Source organism: Salvelinus alpinus, chromosome 3 (assembly GCF_045679555.1).
Source record: "Salvelinus alpinus chromosome 3, SLU_Salpinus.1, whole genome shotgun sequence".
In the NCBI taxonomy this organism is placed as follows: Eukaryota; Metazoa; Chordata; class Actinopteri; order Salmoniformes; family Salmonidae; genus Salvelinus; species Salvelinus alpinus.
In genome coordinates, this window is record NC_092088.1 from 43386830 (window position 1) to 43408610 (window position 21781).

The 21781-nt window shown below is 41.1% G+C and overlaps 1 protein-coding gene across 1 annotated transcript; it reads left to right on the forward strand.

Annotated features, from left to right (window-relative positions):
* Positions 1–1245: 1245 nt before the first annotated feature.
* LOC139570744 (uncharacterized) lies at positions 1246–17406 on the forward strand. The gene is made up of 5 exons (XM_071392883.1): positions 1246–1489; positions 13531–13672; positions 15382–15788; positions 15929–16157; positions 16403–17406. Exons 1-5 carry the CDS (start codon positions 1382–1384, stop codon positions 16522–16524), a joined length of 1008 nt encoding a protein of 335 aa, XP_071248984.1. The 5' UTR covers positions 1246–1381; the 3' UTR covers positions 16525–17406.
* Positions 17407–21781: the final 4375 nt, after the last annotated feature.

A 21781-nucleotide genomic window follows, 5' to 3' on the forward strand; every position in this document is an offset into this window, starting at 1 on the left:
GGTGATAAATCAAATCAAATCAAATCAAATTTTATTTGTCACATACACATGGTTAGCAGATGTTAATGCGAGTGTAGCGAAATGCTTGTGCTTCTAGTTCCGACAATGCAGTAATAACCAACAAGTAATCTAACCTAACAATTCCACAACTACTACCTTATACACACAAGTGTAAAGGGATAAAGAATATGTACATAAAGATATATGAATGAGTGATGGTACAGAACGGCATAGGCAAGATGCAGTAGATGGTATAGAGTACAGTATATACATATGAGATGAGTAATGTAGGGTATGTAAACATAAAGTGGCATAGTTTAAAGTGGCTAGTGATACATGTATTACATAAAGATGGCAAGATGCAGTAGATGATATAGAGTACAGTATATACGTATACATATGAGATGGGTAATGTAGGGTATGTAAACATTATATTAAGTGGCATTGTTTAAAGTGGCTAGTGGTACATTTTTACATAATTTCCATCAATTCCCATTTTTAAAGTGGCTGGAGTTGAGTCAGTATGTTGGCAGCGGCCGCTAAATGTTAGTGGTGGCTGTTTAACAGTCTGATGGCCTTGAGATAGAAGCTGTTTTTCAGTCTGATAGTACATCTTGTTAAGATTAATACAACTTGTGTACACACAAGGGCTTTTATATTAAACAGCAGCACATTTTGTCAACTGACCAGTAACCAGCCAGGCACAAAAATAGTGCATGTTAGATAACCTTAGCTAGTAGCTAGCTTATGCACACAGCATCATCACAGGTTAGTGCACAAGATGCTGTTCTGTCCTCCACAACATAACTTAGAATTGACAACGTCAAATTAATGGGTGAAAGGACTTATTACAACTGTATCACATACCAATCATACTGGGGTTGTACAGTATGTCTTCTGGTTTTAAGGTGAAGAATTTCATGGCATACAACTGCTGGGGATCTCCATTATTTACATTTGGCAAGTCTCGAGGACTGAGGAATAGAGTCCTACTTGTTTCCATATTATTGTTATCAATTAGTACCTGGCAGTGTCTAAAAAAAGCCATTGAGCAGTTTCATATTGCAAAATATACATTGTACCAGACATAATCATACTACGAATGTATACTACAAACAGCACCATTGCAGAGAGAAAATGAATACAGTCAAAGACAGTACATTTGAGAAACTCTTTGATATAGTATTGCACGTGACGTCATACCGGAAACTATCGCTTTAAACACCGGACATATTATTTTTTACAGCGTGCTTGCTTTCACTTTCAATGTTTTGATAACGTCCGTTGTTGACAGCAAATACGCGACTATTGCATTTGGAAACGGATACATTACCATTTAAGGAATATAACTTCAAGTCACATTAGATATTCGTGTGATAATATGCAAGAAATGCCGGAATCACAGCCGTCTAAATGTGAGGTGGAGCGGAATCACGAATGCATGATCCTACAACAAAGAATAGAGACGGCTAGCATTGGCAATAATAGAGTAAGACTGTTTTCCCTCAGTACTTCAAGTACTTTCACAATCTAGCTTGCTCGTTAGTGTGTTTGGTCACATTTGGAAACAGCTTACTACATATGGCGTGTTCATCATAGAGATCCTAAATGATTCTAATACCTATGCTAATAGTGTTCATTCAGTGTCTACTGCAGGTGGCCAGCTTCATATCTGTTAATCCACCACCTCGCTTTTGTTATGATGGACCAATCACACACTTGCGGTCATCTGTCTATGTACTGTACAAAGAGTAATACTAAATGGTATGCCTAGTGATGCCGTCTTCAATGTAATCAATGCAATCTATTCTATTCAGCTAGCCATAGTCGCGTACGCCCGCAGCCTCTAGTGGGCCGCTGACAATAAAACAACAACAACAAAAACATATTTTTTTAGGAATTCGATTAGTAATGTAAGCGAACAATTTTTAGGTTGGTAAATGAATCTAACCAGCTATCTAAATGTGTAGTAATCATGGCCGAATACCGAGCGAGCGCACAGGGCACTTGCCTAGAGGCCCTGTCACTTTAATAACTCTACCTACAACTACATCTACACATCACCTCGATGCCGGTGCCCCGGCACATTGACTCTTTCCCGGCACCCCCTGTATTTAGCCTCGCTATTGTTATTTACTGCTGCTCTTTAATTATTTGTTATTCTGACTGACTGACCTACAAATAATAATGAGTAGTTATTTGTAGTGTAAGGTGATTTGTAGATCAGTCAGTCGGCAGTGTCGCCTGCACAACTCCAAGTGTGCTTGCTCTAGTTCCTCAACGGCACAGCTAGAAAAGCAACAACAAAAAACGTAGTTGAAGACTGTTCTTTGAGTCATAAGTGCACTTAGGAAATGTGCACACTTTGGAGAAGTGTGTGGCCATTTGGAAACACCAGTTAGACCTCTCACTCAAACCCTTGTAATTTTTTTGTCTTATTTCTGTTGTGGATTGGGTTTCTTTGTGCCAAACCAGCGTGTGTATTAAATACATGGAATCGGATTGTGATGATACAGATTACGTGTAATGAATCCTGCACACAATATGCTTTAAAAAATATATATGTTTTTTTCAGGAATAACATTTGATGTGTATAACGTTGTTTGGTGGAATATAGTTAAGATTAGAGTGATTGCCCATTATTCTGCACCTTTGGATAGTTGTATTTCCAATTTTGATCATCACGTTTTAGTGACTGCAAAGAGAATGTATTGATCTACTGGGTTTTGAAAATACAGACTAACTTTCTGTCTTGTCTGCTTGGACTCAGGGTTGCGTTAATCTTTTTGCAGGCAGTCAGGTTCTTTTGACGACTGTATTTATGTTTTGGGAAGGCAACTAATCTACATTTTTTAAATGCATTTACTGTTTTGCAAAAGGCCACAGAGATCTGTGTCTTGTGGTCTCTGATTTGAATATCAACATCGTTCCAAAAAATGCTTGAGAAAAACTGTAAAAGGCTCACAAAATAGAAATTCAACTTTTGATGTGCGTGTCTATAGAACCCCTTGGGGAGAGTGTATACGCCAAAGATAGGACTTTGGGGTATAAATATTGTCATGCTGGAGATATAACGAAAATACGAAACATTATGGATGTTAGATGAAAAAAAACAAGCTTTTTGGGGAGACTGAACATATTAGCGAAAGCCTGTGAGTTTGTATGTCTTAGGGAGTGAACGTTACTTATAATAGGGGTTACATGGAGAAAATCGGACCTCTCTGAAATGAAAATAGATTGCCCTCCCTTAAGCAAAATGTATTTGACCTAAACTCTCCCTGAACGCTAAGTGGATAGCAGATAACATGTCTAGCTGTTCTTCATCCTGGAAGCATTGAATGGTAACCTGGGAATGTTGATAGCGCACAGGGCTGCGGGCCTGAAGGTTGTGGGTTCGTAAACCACCGTGGACAGGAGTAGGGTTGGAAAGATCTCCTTTATAGTAAAAGCTTTGCATGAATCTGTCATCGTATTTGCAAGTCCGAGGAAAAAAATTGCCTTTTGTATAGATTTTATGCAAATCTCATAATTGTACATATTAGCTGAATCGCTTTTTAATACAACACTAATTACAGGAATTACAGGCTAAGAATGGACAGAGAGTTCATTTTAACATATTTCTCTAATGCCAAATTAGTGTATCTTGTTTGCAACGAAATTGTCCCTGTTTGCAAATAATTAAATCTGAGACGTCATTAGGAATCTGAGCATGGTACTGTACTTTCAAAAGTTAGGCCTACCTTTCCACCCCAGACATAGTGGACCTAACTACGTAGAAATGTTTAAGTTTTAACTGCTGGCTACTCTTCGTTTTTGGCTTAACCCAACAACAGAAGGTCACAAGTGGTTCCCTAAAAGCTGTCTGGGTTTAAACATCTTCTAAAAGTGAATAGCTTAATACATTGATAGTGACAGTATTAGATTACTTCCCAAGCAAAGTCGGCCTCTGAATGTCAAAGAAACTAAACAATGACATCATCATATGCATCGGAGTGACGTCTTTCCCGGGTATTTTAAAGCTTGTTTCTAGCATGAAGCATTGCGGACCAAACCACTGTTATAGATCACTTTTATATAATTGTATCCGTTTTTTATTTTCTTCTCAATCTTAAGTTAACAAGAGGTAGGCCTGTTCTTTTTGCCGTTTTCTTCAATAAAAGTTAGGCCTATGGCATACCCTCTCATACCCCCTCGATTTGAGTATTGGTTTTAACTTAACAGCCTACGTCTGTGTCAGTGAAGGGCTATTTAAAGAGTGGGTGGAGGAATTGACCGACAAAAATCTATGGCTATAGCAGCCTATAGCCTAATTTCGTCTGTCAAACAGGTAGTTGTACCTCTTATTTCTTAAATGGGAAGAAATAGGCTCCAACACAAAGCCCTCTTGTTGTTAGTAAAGACCGTTTTTAAATGAATTATGCCTACTCGAATTTGCCTACTTTCAGCACCATGAGCTGTCCATTTCCAATTGATTGTGCCGCGGCTGCTGCTGCTTCAAGTTTCAGCACAACAATGTAAGTTACTCGAATCTGGCTTATTGTGAGGTCAATAACTCTGAAAAATACATCATGGGCAAGAAACATATTGTTTTTAATAAATTCAAATATAGTAGCAGCAAGCTATCAAAGTTGACCTCTGGTCCTCCTCATCTTCCTGCTCTCTTTCTCAAACTGAACAGAACATAGCATGATAGTGCATTTTTGGGTCTAGGCCTAATCAAATATATTTTCAGAAGAAACCTTTCACTCTCCTCCTGAACTGACATTGTAGCCCTACACAGCACAGCCATTGGTTAAGCAGCTCACACAGACGTTTTTGATCACCAAAAGCAGAGCAGGCTGGGGCTCAGGGTTGGAATATCCATTGCAGTGTATAATGCAGCCTAGTTTAATTTAAACCATCCTAGCACCAATCTTAGAAATACAACTTTGCTCTGTGCTTCTCTGGGCATGCACTTCGTAGCCTATAGGCTATGGGTCCTTTGATTGAGACCACACTAGATAGCCTATAGGTGCAATGGAGAATCAGAGATGAGGGGCGGCATTGGGCATACATCAATATGTAGCCTAATAAGCAACTAATTCTAAAGCATTTAATCAATGACAAATTACATAACCCTCCCCTGGACTAGATTTAAAAAAAATAGTAAACCCTCCCCTGGACTAGATTTAAATAAAATACTAAACCCTCCCCTGGACTAGATTTAAATAAAATACTAAACCCTCCCCTTGACTGAAATTGAAAAAGCATGACCCTCTGCCCTTTTCCTCCAGGTAACCATTCTGTAAACTTTGATAAGCCCCTTAGGTTAAAACATGGATAGCCATTTCGAAGGAATGACCTGGCTTAGCACAAAAACAATAATTTAAACTTTTTTGTAATTTCCATTTGTACTTATGTAAATGTGATATTTCAGTTTTGTGTTTTTAATACATTTGCAAAAATGTAAAAAATGTAATAATAATAATAATAACAATGTTTTTGCTTTGTCATTATGGGGTGTGTAGATTGAGGAGGGGGGGAAAACAATATAATCAATTTCAGAATAAGGCTGTAATGTAACAAAATGTTGAAAAAGTCAAAGGGTCTGAATACTTTCTGAATGCACTGTATATCTATGTGTATATACTTTATATAGAAAAGTATGTGTACACCCCTTGAAATTAATGTATTAGACTATTTCAGCCACACCCATTGCTGACAGATGTATACAATCGAGCACACAGCCATGCAATCTCCATACAAACATTGGGAGTAGAATGGCCTTACTGAAGAGCTCAGTGACTTTAAACGTGTCACCATCATAGGAAGCCACCTTTCTAACAAGCCAGTTCGTCAAATTTCTGCCCTGCCCCAGTCAACTGTAAGGGCTGTTATTGTGAAGTGGAAATGTCTATGCGCAACAATGACTCAGCCGCAGAGTGGTAGGCCACACAAGCTCACAGAATGGGACCGCCAAGTGCTGAGGCACGCAGCGTGTACAAATTGTCCTATTTTGCAACACTGACTACCGAGTTCCAAACTGCCTCTGGAAGCAACGTCAGCACAATAACTTTCTTTTGGAGCTACATGAAATGGTTTTCCATGGCCGCGCAAACGCCTAAGATCACCATGCGCAATGCCCAGCGTTGGCTGGAGTGGTGTAAGGCTCACCGCCTTTGGACTCTGGAGCATTGGAAACGCCTTCTCTGGTGTGATGAATCACGCTTCACCATCTGGCAGTCCGACGGACAAATATGGATTTGGCGGATGCCAGGAGAACGCTACCTGCCCCAATGTATGGTACCAACTGTAAAGTTTGGTGCAGGAGGAATAATGGTCTGGGGCTGGTTTTCATGGTTCGGGCTAGGGCCCTTCGTTCCAGTGAAGGGAACTCTTAACACTACAGCATACTGTACAATTACATTGTAAACAATTCTGTGCTTCTAACTTTGTGGCAACAGTTTGGGGAAGGCCCTTTCCTGTTTCAGCATGACAATGCCCCCGTGCACAAGGTGAGGTCCATAAAGAAATAGTTTGTTGAGATTACTGTGGAAGAACTTGACTGGCCTGCACAGAGCCCTGACCTCAACCCCATTGAACACCTTTGGGATAAATTGGAACGCTGTCTGCGAGCCAGGCCTAATCGCCCTACATCAGTGCCTGACCTCACTAAGGCTCTTCTTGCTGATTGGAAGCAAGTTCTCGTAGCAATGTTCCAACATCTAGTGGAATGCCTTCCCAGAAGAGTGGAGGCTGTTGTCACAGCAAAGGGGGGACCAAGTCCATATTAATGCCCATAATTTTGGAATGAGATGTTACACAAGCAGGTGCCACATACTTTTGGCCATGAAGTGTATACAGTGCATTCGGAAAGTATTCAGGCCCCTTGACTTTTTCCACATTTTGTTACGTTACAGCGTTATTCTACATCGTAATAAATGGTTTTATTTCCTCATTAATCTACATACAATTCCCCAGAATGACAAATATTTTACAAAAATAATACTACAAAAACTGAAATATCACATTTACATTCACTACCGGTCAAAAGTTTTAAAATACCTACTCATTCAAGGGTTTTTCTTTATTTGACTATTTTCTACATTGTAGAATAATAGTGAAGACATAAAAACTATGAAATAACACATATGGAATCATGTAGTAACCAAAAAAGTGTTAAACAAACCAACATCTATTTTATATTTGAGATTCTTCAAATAGCCACCCTTTGCCTTGATGACAGCTTTGCACACTCTTGGCATTCTCTCAACCAGCTTCACCTGGAATTCTTTTCCAACAGTCTTGAAGGATTTCCCATATATGTTGAGCACTTATTGGCTGCTTTTTCGTCACTCTGCGGTCCAACTCATCCCAAACCATCTGAATTGGTTTGAGTTTGGGTGATTGTCAAGGCCAGGTCTGATGCAGCTCTCCATCACTCTCCTTCTTGGTCAAATAGCCCTTACACAGCCTGAAGGTGTGTTGGGTCATTGCCCTGTTGACAAACAAATGAAAGTCCCACTAAGTGCAAACCAGATGGGATGGCGTATCGCTGCAGAATGCTGTGGTAGCCATGCTGGTTAAGTGTGCCTTGAATTTTAAATAAATCACAGACAGTGTCACCAGCAAGGCACCAGCACACCTCCTCCATGCTTCACGGTGGGTACCACACATGTGGAAATCATCCGTTCACCTACGCTGCATCTCACAAAGACAGGCGGTTGGAACCAAATATATCAAATTTGGGCCAAGCAAGTCTCTTCTTCTTATTGATGTCCTTTAGTAGTGGTTTCTTTGCAGCAATTCGACCAAGAAGGCCTGATTCACGCAGTCTTCTCTGAACAGTTGATGTTGAGATGTGTCAGTTACTTGAACTCTGTGAACCATTTATTTAGGCTGCAATTTCTGAGGTGCAGTTAACTCTAATGAACTTATCCTCTGCAATAGAGGTAACTCTGGGTCTTCCTTTCCTGTGGCGGTCCTCATAAGAACCAGTTTCATCATAGCGCTTGATGCTATTTGCGACTGCACTTGAAGAAACTTTCAAAAGTTCTTGAAATGTTCTGGATTGACTTACTTTCATGTCTTAAAGTAATGATGGACTGTCACTTCTCTTTGATAATTTGAGCTGTTCTTGCCATAATAAGGACTTGGTATTTTTCCAAATAGGGCTATCTTCTGTATACCAAGCCTACCTTGTCACAACACAACTGATTGGCTCAAACACATTAAAAGGAAAGAAATTCCACAAATTAATTTTTACAAGGCACACCTGTTAATTGAAATGCATTCCAGGTGACTACCTCATGAAGCTGGTTCAGAGAATGCCAAGAGTGTGTGACGCTGTCATCACGGTAAAGGGTGGCTACTTTGAAGAATCTCAAATATAACATATATTTTGATTTGTTTAACACTTTTTTGGTTACTACATGATTACATATGTGTTCTCATAGTTTTGATGTCTTCACAATTATTCTACAATGTAAAATATAGTAAAAATAAAGAAAACTTTTGACTGGTACTATTTAGTGGCAAGAAAAAGTGATCTTATCTTCATCTAGGTCACAACAATAGACAAACTCAGTCTCCTTAAACTAAAAACAAATAATTATACGTTTTCATGTCTTTATTGAACACACCGTGTAAACATTCACAGTGCAGGGTGGGGAAGGTATGTGAACCCTTGGATTTAATAACTGGTTGACCCTCCTTTGGCAGCAATAACCTCAACCAAACAGTTTCTGTAGTTGCGGATCAGACCTGCACAACAGTCTGGAGGAATTTTGGGCCATTCCTCTATACAAAACTGTTTCAGTTCAGCAATATTCTTGGGATGTCTGGTGTGAACTGCTCTCTTGCCACAGCACCTCAATCGGGTCATCACAGGTCATGCCACAGCACCTCAATCGGGTTGAGGTCAGGACTCTGACTGGGCCCCTCCAGAAGGTGTATTTTCTTCTGTTGAAGCCATTCTGTTGTTGATTTACTTCTGTGTTATGGGTCGTTGTCCTGTTGCATCACCAAACTTCTGTTGAGCTTCAATTGGCAGACAGATAGCCTAACATTCTCCTGAAAAATGTCTTGATAAACTTGGGAATTAATTTTTCCGTCGATGATAGCAAGCTGTCCAGGCCCTGAGGCCAGACAGGAGTGAGGATTTTGGCTTTCAGTCTGATTGGGACTGGATAGGAAAATAGCCTAGGCTTTGGGATAGGAGAAGATATAATTTCCCCTAATGCTTCTGATTTGTTAACAGACTGTATCTGTGACTGAGATGCACACAATTGATTGTGCATAGGCCCATCAATCAAATTGATTTATAAAGCGCATTTTCATCAGCCGATGTCACAAAGTGCTATACAGAAACCCAGCCTAAAACCCCAAACAGCAAGCAATGCAGATTTAGAAGCACGGTGGCTAGGAAAAACTCCCTAGAAAGGCAGGAACCTAGGAAGAAACCTAGAGAGGAACCAGGCTCTGAGGGGTGGCCAGTTCTCTTCTGGCTGTGCCGGGTAGAGATTATAACAGTACATGCCCAAGATGTTCAAACGTTCATAGATGACCAGCAGGGTCAAGTAATAATAATCACAGTGGTTGTAGAGGGTGCAACAGGTCAGCACCTCAGGAGTAAATGTCAGTTGGCTATCAAATTTGTGACTGTCTGAAGAGTCTCACAGTGACAGCTCAAATGGTCACATGTTATTTTATAGGCTATACTGTAGGGGTTTCCTGTAGGGTTCATTAACTGTGTTCAGGGAGCGTGTGCAATCCGGCAGTGACAATTATTTGAATTTTTGGCGACTTTGTGTGAAGTAAATACGCTACGCTAAAGGCTTCCACTCGGCAACCTGCTTGGATAATGCTCCATTTTGTTTTATGCTATTCTGCCGCTGCGCGTGTTGTGTATTTTGTGGAATTGCATTGTGGCCGACGTTGGTGAACATTTTTGTCATGTGTGTCTCGTCATTACATTTTTCGGGAAATGTGAAGAGATGTGAATCCATATAACGTACAATAAATGTTGGGGGGTGGGGGGTGAATGTTGTGAAACTAGCCTATGTAGTGAAGCTGTGGAGTTAGCCTACGGTACATTCTTACTGTGCCTCGGTTACACTCGCCCCCTCTAAACTCGCTCCATAGCAACCCCAGCCGTTGAGATGTGCCCAACTGCGGATCCGTGTCACGGCAGCAGTGATCTAACTTAGCAGTATTAGCTTCCTCCCTCTCTGAGTACAACTCAGGGTAAACTGTCCGTACCACGTCTTGGACCTGGGGCCCTCTGCCTAGCCAGCACACGTCACCGCCCACCTGACGATATACAAACCAGTTAAGCTATTCAAAAGCAACATTGGAGATATTTCAAGTGGAGTGAGCTTATGGCACTTTCTTACCTCCGTTACACTACAAACATCTTTAAAAACATCTACAAACATCTTTAAAAACATCTACAAACATCTTTAAAAACATCTACAAACATATTTACAAACATCTTTAAAAACATCTACAAACATCTTTAAAAACATCTTTAAAAACATCTACAAACATCTTTAAAAACATCTAGAAAATCTTTAAAAACATCTACAAACATCTTTAAAAACCTCTACAAACATCTTTAAAAACATCTACAAACATCTTTAGAGTCCAATCTCAGGTGAAGAAGCCTCTTATTCACAAAGCCATCTCCCTATAAGGGACAACTGTTTGGGCAAGGTATTTAATAGCTATGAATCATAGTCGCGACCATAATCACAGCGTTCTTCAATTGGTTGTTCAGAACAGCACCGTTTCTGTTGAATCAAATGTTTCTCACCAACCATTGTGTCCTGCTGAACGCGGCCCAGGTTTGACACTCTTTTAGAGATATCTGCTGATAATCAGACTGGTGATATCAACTAATATATTTACATATGTGTACACATCGTTATGTTAGAAAATAATTTAATATAATAATAATTCATTTAATCAATGTCCTTTTGTTGAAGGCTGCTCACTCATTCCCATATTAGTCCATGTAGGCAAACCATATGCCTATTTTTGTTCATCCAGGTAGGAAGTGCTTGAAATGGGCTTGATCCAATGAAAGTCACCACAGATGATTGTAGTGTCAGCTTTATTCTGTATTCTCCACCTATAGAAATTGTATCAAAAATGTAAGATTGGGAGAAAAAAAGGATTGCCTTTTTTGAAGCAGTGCGTTGTAGTTTGTTGTGTACACTAATAAAAGCAAGGACCTGTTAAATCCCAGGAACCGGTAAATTATGTAAACTTCATTAATATTCAAATTGAAAATGCATCAACGTAATGTTTTCTGCATCTCTTCAAATATGATGTGGCATATAACAACCCAACTCGCACGGTAAAATGATTGACTAAACACGATTCAATTTGCATATTAATGAGTGCGATGATAGATTATAATATTTGGTCTTTTTTTCCCTTCAGGGAACGTCTATAATCTCCAGCATTTTATTTTCCTGAAATAGTGAAAAAAACAAATAGATAACTTTAAGAACAATGAAACTTAATTTTAATAAAATGTTCATAAAAGCCTTTGTAGTGACATTTTAGTTTCTGTGTGAGGGGAATTCTTTCTATATAATTAAGCTCACCAATTCTTTTTTTAGCCTAGCTTTTTTTGGTACATTGTTAATTTCCGTGTTTTTGAAATGCTGTTATTTATAGTCCTTGCTTCATAAGTGTTTGTCATAGCCTTCTGTGAATGTCTGTCACCATTTTCTGTCAAAGGTGACACATTTAAACGTAGAAGTAGCTTTATGATACACAGAACCTTTAAGGAAAGTATTGCTTTTTAAATGTCAGACTAGCACACGTAAAATCATTGAAGCTTCACCAATTGTCTATATAAATCCACAAGAACAAGGGGAGTAGCTCAAGGCAGTGGAGAGGAAGGTGCATCATTGCGCATGAAAGGACAGTGAAGGCATGAGACACACAGCTCAAAAAAGCTCACCTATTGATCTTGTTTAGGGACAATACAAGTATCCTACCTAGACTAGCCTACAACACCACAATGCAATGAAAAATTGCATTATTGTTTTGAAGTGAGTACAAAATTGTACTCAAGGCTTTCAACTGCAGTGAACATGTCATTTGATTAACAGCGCAAAAGCGCTGTGATTTGAATGTTTCATTCCATTTGGGTCAGTTGTGGGGCTACTCTCGACAGTTTATAAGGTCTAGAAAGGCACAGTAGCAGGCCAGTCTGGCTGTATTTGTACTTCTGATGCTAAGATGCGCTGACTGTTGCGGATTATCATTCTCAAGTCTTTCTATAATAATGTGGCCACGTATGCTCCAGGCCCAGTTATTCCGGAAGGCTTAAGGCACGCTCTGCCTCCTCTCCAATCCGAGTGCCTATTCCTCACGCACATAGAACCTAACGCTTCATTATAGCCTAAATATTTGTAATTTAACTTTTAAAATGTATTACCTTTTTATGTGTGGCATAAACACAATCACTCGCAATGTTTTAATCGGATTTTGGTCCTTCGAAAGTCCAGTCCAATATTGGTCCAGTCCAATATCATTCCAGCATCCAAACTGTGCACAGGCCATTCAATGAATGGAAAGAGACATCTGTCACAAATCACTAAAAGTTCAATGACATTTAAAGATTGTCAAGCCAAGCCTTCGGTACTGGGTACCATGTAGGGAGGGATGTATTTTCTGTTTGTCGAGATTGACATAGGCCTCGTCTATTTGATTGTGGTGTTGAAAACGCAAACCATGATGTTGAAGAGCCGAAAGTTGGTAATCGGTATGCAGTTATGCTTTGCTTATTGGTTGTATGGTGCATTGGCACAGAAACCTGTTGGTGGAAAATGTGTTACATATATTTTATAAATATAGCATCAACATATTGAACAACTGATTTCCCCCTAGCTGATCATTGTCTGCAGCCGGCTCCGATCGTAGTGTAATGAAACAGGCAGGGAGAGTTAGCTCCTCTGTGGTGGTCGGTGAACCCTCAACCGTCTGGCCCGTAACCCTGCGTGGCATCACTGTGCCACAAAAGCATACTGAAGTGACAAAGTCGATATCCACGTTTATAAACATAATACAGTTATTATTTGTGGTCGTAATCATTAATTAATTCAATGAGGGCGGAAGGTGTGCATTTTTTTACAGCACTACAGGGAGGGTGATGTGATCATATTTGTTACGTTGGGGAGGGGAGGGGGGTGATTTTTTATGACACTACCAGTCATTTTCTAACTGTCCCTGATAATGGTAACCGTGGTAATTTGGCTGACCAATAACCGTCATCCAAAATTCCATTACCTTCACAGCCCTAGATTTGTGTGGTCACAAAAGAAGGTGACAGAGCCATAGATGGGAGGTGTTATAAGTGTTTGTTGCACTGAGTACAGAAACCTCTTTGTTCTGTTGTAGCCATTTAAAGACTGTTTGACGCCACAACCTAGATCACTTCAAAATAAGAGATCTAGGCAACACAACACAGTAGATGGAAAGTGTCTCTCAAAACCATTCACTCATCAGCCATCGGCGTCTCTCTTTCCTTCACAGACAATGAAGATGGAGATGGACGTATTTAACCCTTCCCACACTACAGAGCTCCAGTTCCTCAGGTCGCGTGTTCGGGAACTGGAGAAAGAGAAGGCCGAAATGGCGGCTGAAAACCAACGGCTACATAGCATGCTAGTGAAGGGTGAGGATGAGTGAAATCAATATACAGTTGAAGTCAGAAGTTTACATACACTTAGGTTGGAGTCATTAAAACTCAACCACTCCACAAATGTCTTGTTAACAAACTATAGTTTTGGCAAGTCAGTTAGGACATCTACTTTGTGCATGTAATTTTTCCAACAATTGTTTACAGACAGATTATTTCACTTATAATTCACTGTATCGCAATTCCAGTGGGTCAGAAGTTTACATACACTAAGTTGACTGTGCCTTTAAACAGCTTGGAAATTTCCATAAAATGTCATGGCTTTAGAAGCTTCTGAAGGCTAATTGACATCATTTGAGTCAATTGGCGGTGTATCTGCGGATGTATTTCAAGGCCTACCTTCAAACTCAGTGCCTCTTTGCTTGACATCATGGGAAACTCAGAAGAAATCATCCAAGACCTCAGAAAAATAATTGTAGACCTCTACAAGTCTGGTTCATCCTTGGGAGCAATTTCCAAACGCCTGACGGTACCACGTTCATCTGTACAAACAATAGTACGCAAGTATAAACACCATGGGACCAATCAGCCGTCATACCGATCAGGAAGGAGACGCATTCTGTCTCCTAGAGATTAACGTACGTTGGTGCGAAAAGTGCAAATCAATCCCAGAACAACAGCAAAGGACCTTGTGAAGATGCTTGAGGAAACAGGTACAAAAGTATCTATATCCACAGTAAAACAAGTCCTATAGCGACATAACCTGAAAGGCCGCTCAGCAAGGAAGAAGCCACTGCTCCAAAACCTCCATAAAAAAGCCAGACTACGGTTTGCAACTGCACATGGGGACAAAGATCGTACTTCTTGGAGAAATGTCCTCTGGTCTGATGAAACAAAAATAGAACTGTTTGGCCATAATGACCATCGTTATGTTTGGAGGAAAAAGGGGGAGGCCGAAGAACACCGTCCCAACCGTGAAGCACGGTGGCAGCATCATGTTGTGTGGGTGCTTTGCTGCAGGAGGGACTGGTGCACTTCACAAAATAGATGGCATCATGAGGAGAAAATGATGTGGATATATTGAAGCAACATCTCAAAACATCGGTCAGGTAGTTAAAGCTTGGTCGCAAATGGGTCTTCCAAATGGACAATGACCCCAAGCATACTTCCAAAGTTATGGCAAAATGGCTTAAGGACAACAAAGTCAAGGTATTGGAGTGGCCATCACAAAGCCCTGACCTCAATCCTATAGAACATTTATGGTCAGAACTGATAAAGCGTGTGCGAGCAAGGAGACCTGACTCAGTTACACCAGCTCTGTCGGGAGGAATGGGCCGAAATTCACCCAACTTATTGTGGGAAGCTTGTGGCAGGCTACCTGAAACGTTTGACTCAAGATAAACAATTTAAAGGCAATGCCAAATACTAATTGAGTGTATGTAAACTTCTGACCCACTGGTAATGTGATGAAAGAAATAAAAGCTGAAATAAATCATTCTCTCTACTATTATTCTGACATTTCACATTCTTAAAATAAAGTGGTGATCCTAACTGACCTAAGACAGGGAATTTTTACTAGGATTAAATGTAAGGAATTGTGAAAAACTGAGTTGAAATGTATTTGGCTAAGGTGTATGTAATCTTCCGACTTTCCGACGTCATCTGTAATTGTATAATTCAACTGCTCTGAACTGATCACATTCCCTCATGCATGTTTCTTCTTTCTTTGTGGTGTCATCCCCCAGAGATCCCTGGCCTGCTGTCCACCATGTGGCAGACCTTGGGCCAAGCCAACCAGCCCCCCCACCCTGCAGTGTCCCCACAGGCGGTCTCTACGGCAACAGGGAGGGGCGAGAGCTACACGTACACACACCACCACTCCGTGTCAGGACACTTTGGCCAAGGGTTCAGTTCTCCACTCCATCATCAGCCCATGTCCAACCGCTCAGCTATGACTCAGGACAACATGAATGAAAGCATGTCCAACTTTGGACCCGAGATGGCCATCAGTGAGCACAGTGTGGACGGAGACTTGGAGCTGAGTGACATCACAGAGAACGACGACCCCCACAGCTCTCTGTGTGGCTCAGCATCCAACCTACCTGTGATGAGGACATGCTCAGAGACACACTGTGTTAATGGGACTGGCCATGTAAGGAAAAATGCTGTTCATTCCAGATAAAGACAGATTGGTAACGTAGCCGCATATCTGTCCTCCTCCAATGGTTATGAAGGTCTAAATGTGTTTTTAATTCTGATCACATTTGCTCTCTCTCCCTATTGGTTGTGCAGGTAAACCAGGTGGAGGTATACCCGGGTTCCGGTGTCTTCTGTGAAATGCGGTCCTGGCATGCAGCCAATCAGACGCAGTCTCCCACGGCGATGGCGCGCACCCTGTTGCTGGGCGTGTTCGACATGGACACCCTGCTTAACAGCAACCTGCGAGGGGGGAGGAGCCGCAGACCAACGTTCCCCAACCACCGCACCGCCCTGGACCCACACAAGCTCAACGCCATCTATAGTACGTGTGTTATTGACACATTCCCTGATCAACAGCCTTACCAACAACCTTCAACCACCTTTCATTGTAATTTTCTCCCAAGTTCACTTGATCATTCATTGATAAGTGAAAACAACACACTCACTTTCTCGATCATTAGAGAGATATCTAACTGGTACAGTTAAAGTAAAACACGGCTGTTCCTCACTCCTGCGTTGTCCTCCCTCCTCCAATTGTTGTTGTGCTGTCACTCTCTCCCTCCGCAGATGCCACGCTGGCCCGCTTCCCATTGGCCAGGAAGGGGCAAATTGGCACCGGCATCAACTCCAAGCTGTCTGAGATCCGGTTCCGATCCAGGAGAGCCAACCGGGACCCCAGTTATCTATGAAGGACTGTTCCTGCCCAAACGCAAAGTTTTATCCAGTCAACATTTTTGTTCTAGTTTTTTGTTTTTTTATCACATTAACTGTGTCAGTGTATCAGTGCATGTGCCTGCCGAATGTCTTGCCTATGAATTTTTCCACTTTGGCTTCAGCTAGAGAGAGATACTGTGGAAGAGAATGGCAAAATTACTCAAAAGACAGCCTCATGACAGAGGAAGGATTCAAGACCAGTGGAAAAAGGTACAAAAGAACTGGCTTTGATGCTTATATCCACCCTCTGTCACCGGCCAACCATTAGCAAACCACACGGGAACAGCCCCCGGGGTATTCTCGCTGACTGATAGAGATGCATAGATCCAGGACTGCTGACCCATGTGTGATCAACCAGTGGAGGAACGGAGGCTTCAGTCACGTCTCACCAGACAGACGCCTCTCTGTCGTTGACCTCTACCCACTTAGACAGAGGAGGCGGGGGGGTGGAGGGGGTCCAAATGATATTTCTCCATTGATTTCTCTGATCCTAGGCATTAAGCTAACTCCAAAAGCTCCATTACCACTCCATGGTCCCCTCCTTAACCTCTTTTTCCCCCTGAGATAAGCATCATGCCTAATGGACCCCAGGTACTCTGAGCCTCCAGGAGGATGACGGCATGAATTAATTCATCTTAAAGGACTTAAACAGTGTGTGACTCCCCCCAAGTTCACTATGTCCACAGGGCCCACATGAAGAGAATAGGACTGGAGATTTGGCTTGATGCAGATATTACATATTGGAGAAGATGTAACCGTTGGTAATGAGGAACGGTCAAGTTTGTTCTTTTATATCCGGTCATGTCTGACCATTGAATATGGTGCATTAAAAGACTGCAGTTTGTCATTGTCCTTCATATGTTGTGTACATCTAGTCATCTATGGAAAGATTTGGTATTTACGCATTAACCACTTGCTTAAAAGCTACTTAGGCTGCGTTCACACAGGCAGTCCAATTCTGATCTTTTTTCCATTAATTTTTACCAATCACATCAGATATTTTTCAGAGCTCATCTGATTGGTCAAAAGACTTAATTAGTTAAATAAATATCATTGGGCTGCCTGTCTAAACACAGCCTTAGTTTTGGGCAGATGCATCACATCAAACATTTACTCCTGAAATAAAATGACACAAAAAGAGGATCATAGGCAGTAATTACAATTAGCCACTTGCCATTGATGAATTGAAATATCCACTGAAGTAGCCATGTGACCATTTTCAGAGACCATTTTCAGATGCATTACTCTTAGGCTCTTTGGCTGTGTATACACAGGCAGCCCAATTCTGATCTTTTTTTCACTAATTGGTATTTTGACCAATCAGATCTGCTGTGTGAACACAGCTTTTGACCCACAGGAGCCCCTGAGCTCAATTCAAGTTGAAATTGCATCCATTAATTGAAAATAGCCAATTTATACTTTTCATGAGAACTTTTCAATGAATTCATTTAATATCTCCATCCTAAATCCCTAACCCTAATCCAGTACTGCAGTCCCTCTCCCTAGCCATGTTCCTACCATTCCTTCATCCGAGATTACCTGTAAAGCATCTCATGTCTTTATTCACAGACAACAACACGGGGGATTTAACAGCCCCTCGTGGGCATTTGTCCTGAACCCCATTCCACCCACTGACAGCATGATAACCCCTATCCTGTTTATTGTGGCCTTTTTATTCTGTCTCGATACAAATTCAATAAAGCTGCATTCCATTCAGCTCCAAGATGTGATGTGAACTTCTGATAGTAAAGATAACCTGAGCTGTCTCCAAAATTCATCCTTGCTTCTAAAATGCCACAGAGCGCTATTAAACCAGGCATCGACTCATTTGACCCCTCCTCCTTGGCCCAATTAATAATTTAATGACTTATTTTGTTTTTCTTTCTCTCTGTCTGTGCAGCAGCCAGTACTCTCGTCTGGCCTCCCAGTTGAGGAGAGTAGGTGGTTTCAAAAAAGAGACAAAACAATCAAAGCGCCCCTGACAGCGTGTCTCGTCTTGGTCCCTGGCTATGAAATCAATATGGGTTTCTGATGTTTTCATTTATCTGCCGAGAAACAAGACGTGTCCACCGGTCAAAGGGCGGCCGCACAGCGAGACGGGAGACATCATCAATAATCCCAGAATGTCAGGGAAAGGTGAAATAATAAGAAGGAGAGGAAATAATGCAGCCCCTCCTGTGAAAGATATAGGGAACAGACAGACCCATACAGTGAGATGTTTACTGGCTAGGTTCTGAGAAGTAGACGGCACTGTATCAGATAGAGACAGGAAGATACACAGTATGAAACTCACTGGCACTGAATAGGCTGTGCAGCAGGTACAGCCAGAAGAGAGCCGAGTTCCTCTCTAGGTCTCTTCCTTCTAGGGATTTGTGCTTGCCAATGTGCCTCTGGTTTGCTTTTGCTTGCTCTTTAGGGTTAAGGAAGGCAGAGTTAATACTATTAAGGTAATCCCATAGAATAACATATTGAACATAAAATTTTAGGATCTCTTAACTTAATAGAGATCCTATAATTCGATGTTCAATATGATACTATATGGGTTTACTTTTAAAAGCACTTTGTGACTACTGCTGATATACAAAAGGTGTTACGGATTCCCCTGCCTGTGAGTCTCATCACTTCACGCAGCTCACTCCATCCATCCCCCGACGGTGCCAGAGAAACTAGGGGGTCCCCAAATTCCCAGCAACCTCTGTCACCAGGCCACTGATAGGTTGCTAGGGTCAGGTGGTTGCTAGCGGGCGGACACTTGACAGTCATCTTGCCTGCTCAGGTCACAGCCTGACATGTCTGATGGAGTGCGTGGACAGTGAGTTGATGTTACTATTGTAACTTGTGTGTTTACTGTTTACAGTTACAATCTGTCTATTGTTAGTTGTTCATAGTAGTTGTGCTATGTGCTATACAGTCCTTTGCTTATGCCACTGATATATCAATTTATACAGACCATATTATTGCTCTTGTGCTATCATATCTGATTACATTGTCATGCAAGTTTATTATGTACAGTATATTCATTCATTTCTCTCTTTGTACAGAACCAGATCCATCTCATTATGTCCTCTGGAAATAAAGTTCCATCTTATGTCTAACTCTCTATGAGGTTGCCTTATTCCTCTGACCAGGATAGGTGTCAGCCCAACTGGAGAGCCGCTCTGTTTCAAAGGGGCTTTATAAATACATTTGATTGATTGAATTTGATTGTCTACTTGGCATGGCAAAAAGGTCTCTCTCGAGGGTTTCTTGAGGGTCTTGCAAAGTTTTACAGCAGACGATGGCATATTTTCAACAAATTCACCGTGCTGATCCCTTGAATGGACTCACTGGACAGACATTTTGTACTTTACGTGAATCGTTGCACCTCCAATAAGTATGATATGTTACGTTTGGTGTGGTTACTAAAGACGGAAGGTTACTTAAGACAGAAACGATGGGAGGGAGGCTGGTCGGGGAGGATGGGCGAGCGTATACCACCACCATCTAGCAATCCAAAGGTTGCATGTTTGATGCGCATCGGGGACAACTGGAGCATTTTAGCTAACCCTTCCCCGAACCTTTATTATAACCTTAACCCAATTCATCTAACCTTTTACGAGAATTCTCCTAACTTTTGTCTTTTTAGTTCTCCTAATCTTTTACGTACATCATCCTAACCTTTGACGTTAGTTCTCCTAACCACCACGTGAATTCTCCCCTTAAATCTCCTTTGTTGATGTGACGCAACAAGCAACCAGGTCTCCGAGAAAGACGTATAATACTATACGTCACTCAAACCTCCAGGTCACCAAAGTACCAACATTATGCTGGTCAACTGCAAAACCAACACCATAGTGCTTTTTAATTATTTAAGATAAATGTAATGTATTATCATAAGGCCTAATTTTTTATAAATACAGTAGCCACATCAGGTCTGCAAGTCACAGAATACTTGCTGCAAAGGGATGTTTAATTCCTATTGGAATCCAGACAGAGTGGGAATACCCAACCATTTGAATTTTTATTCACACACAATCTGCATTCAGAATAACTGCCAGTTAGACAAATAAATAAATAAGACTACTTAAACCATCTCAACTGGAACAATCACTTAAATCCAAGTAACTGATTGGATTAGTTTAGAAAAATGTTTGTTATTTATCTTTGGGTAGCATAAGATTACATAATCTATCAATGTACATGCAAAAACACAGATATTGAAACAAAAAAACGAACAAATCGAACTGCAATAGAGCATGCTGGGAAATATGATAATGATGGCCGTGGTTTTGCCAGCTAGACCCCTCAAACTCAACTCTGGACCTCGAAGCAAGTTCCACTGGTTGTTTTCATTGTTCCCTTCTAACCAGGGACTTCCTTAGACCTGGAACACCAGGTGGGTGCTATTCATTATCAAATCAAACAGAAAACCAGCAAGCTCTGGACCTCACAGGGTAAGAGTTGAATACCCCTAAGCAAGAACATGCTGCACTAGCAGGTCACCAGCACCAGCTTGAAATTTAGGCTGGTCAATGCTGTTTTTTTTCAGCAGGTAAGGAACAATTCAATTTAATAACTCATGAAATGTGTGATGGTGAAGTAAGTAGCCTTGCACAACCCATAACAGCAGCCTATCTCCTGTAGCATGAGGCACTAGTCTATCACAGGGCCTTACCCCCAATCTGAGTGCCAAGCAGACACACATCGGGTCCCATTTTTATAGTCTTGGTAGGATTCAGCCAGGGATCAAACTCCCAACCTTTCAATCTCAGGGTAGTCACTCTAACCACAAGGCCACTGAACTGGTGTGACCATCAGCCATATTTTTGCTGACTCATTGTGACGTGTTCTTGGAAAATCCTGTCGTGGCTTCCAACAATGTCCCAGCATTCTGATATAGGCCAATTCCTGACACCATAAAGAGGGTTTCAATGTCTTTCCAATGTTTCCAAGAAAAGGCTTGAGATATAATTTCTTGATATAAACAAAAAAAACTTTTCTTTTACTCACATAATGTCCAGGTATGTCACACAGTTCATTTGATGTTGAATGATAAAGGATGAAATTAGATGATAAATCCACCTATGAAATAGTGAAAACTGTATCTTAAAGCTGGAGTCCTTAATGTTGAAACTGCTACTGTCCGTTTGGGATATTACTAGAGGCGTACTATGTCCGTAGGGGGCACAGGGGCACGTGCCCCCTCAGGTTTGTTGTTTAAAATATATATATATTATTATTATTATATATTAT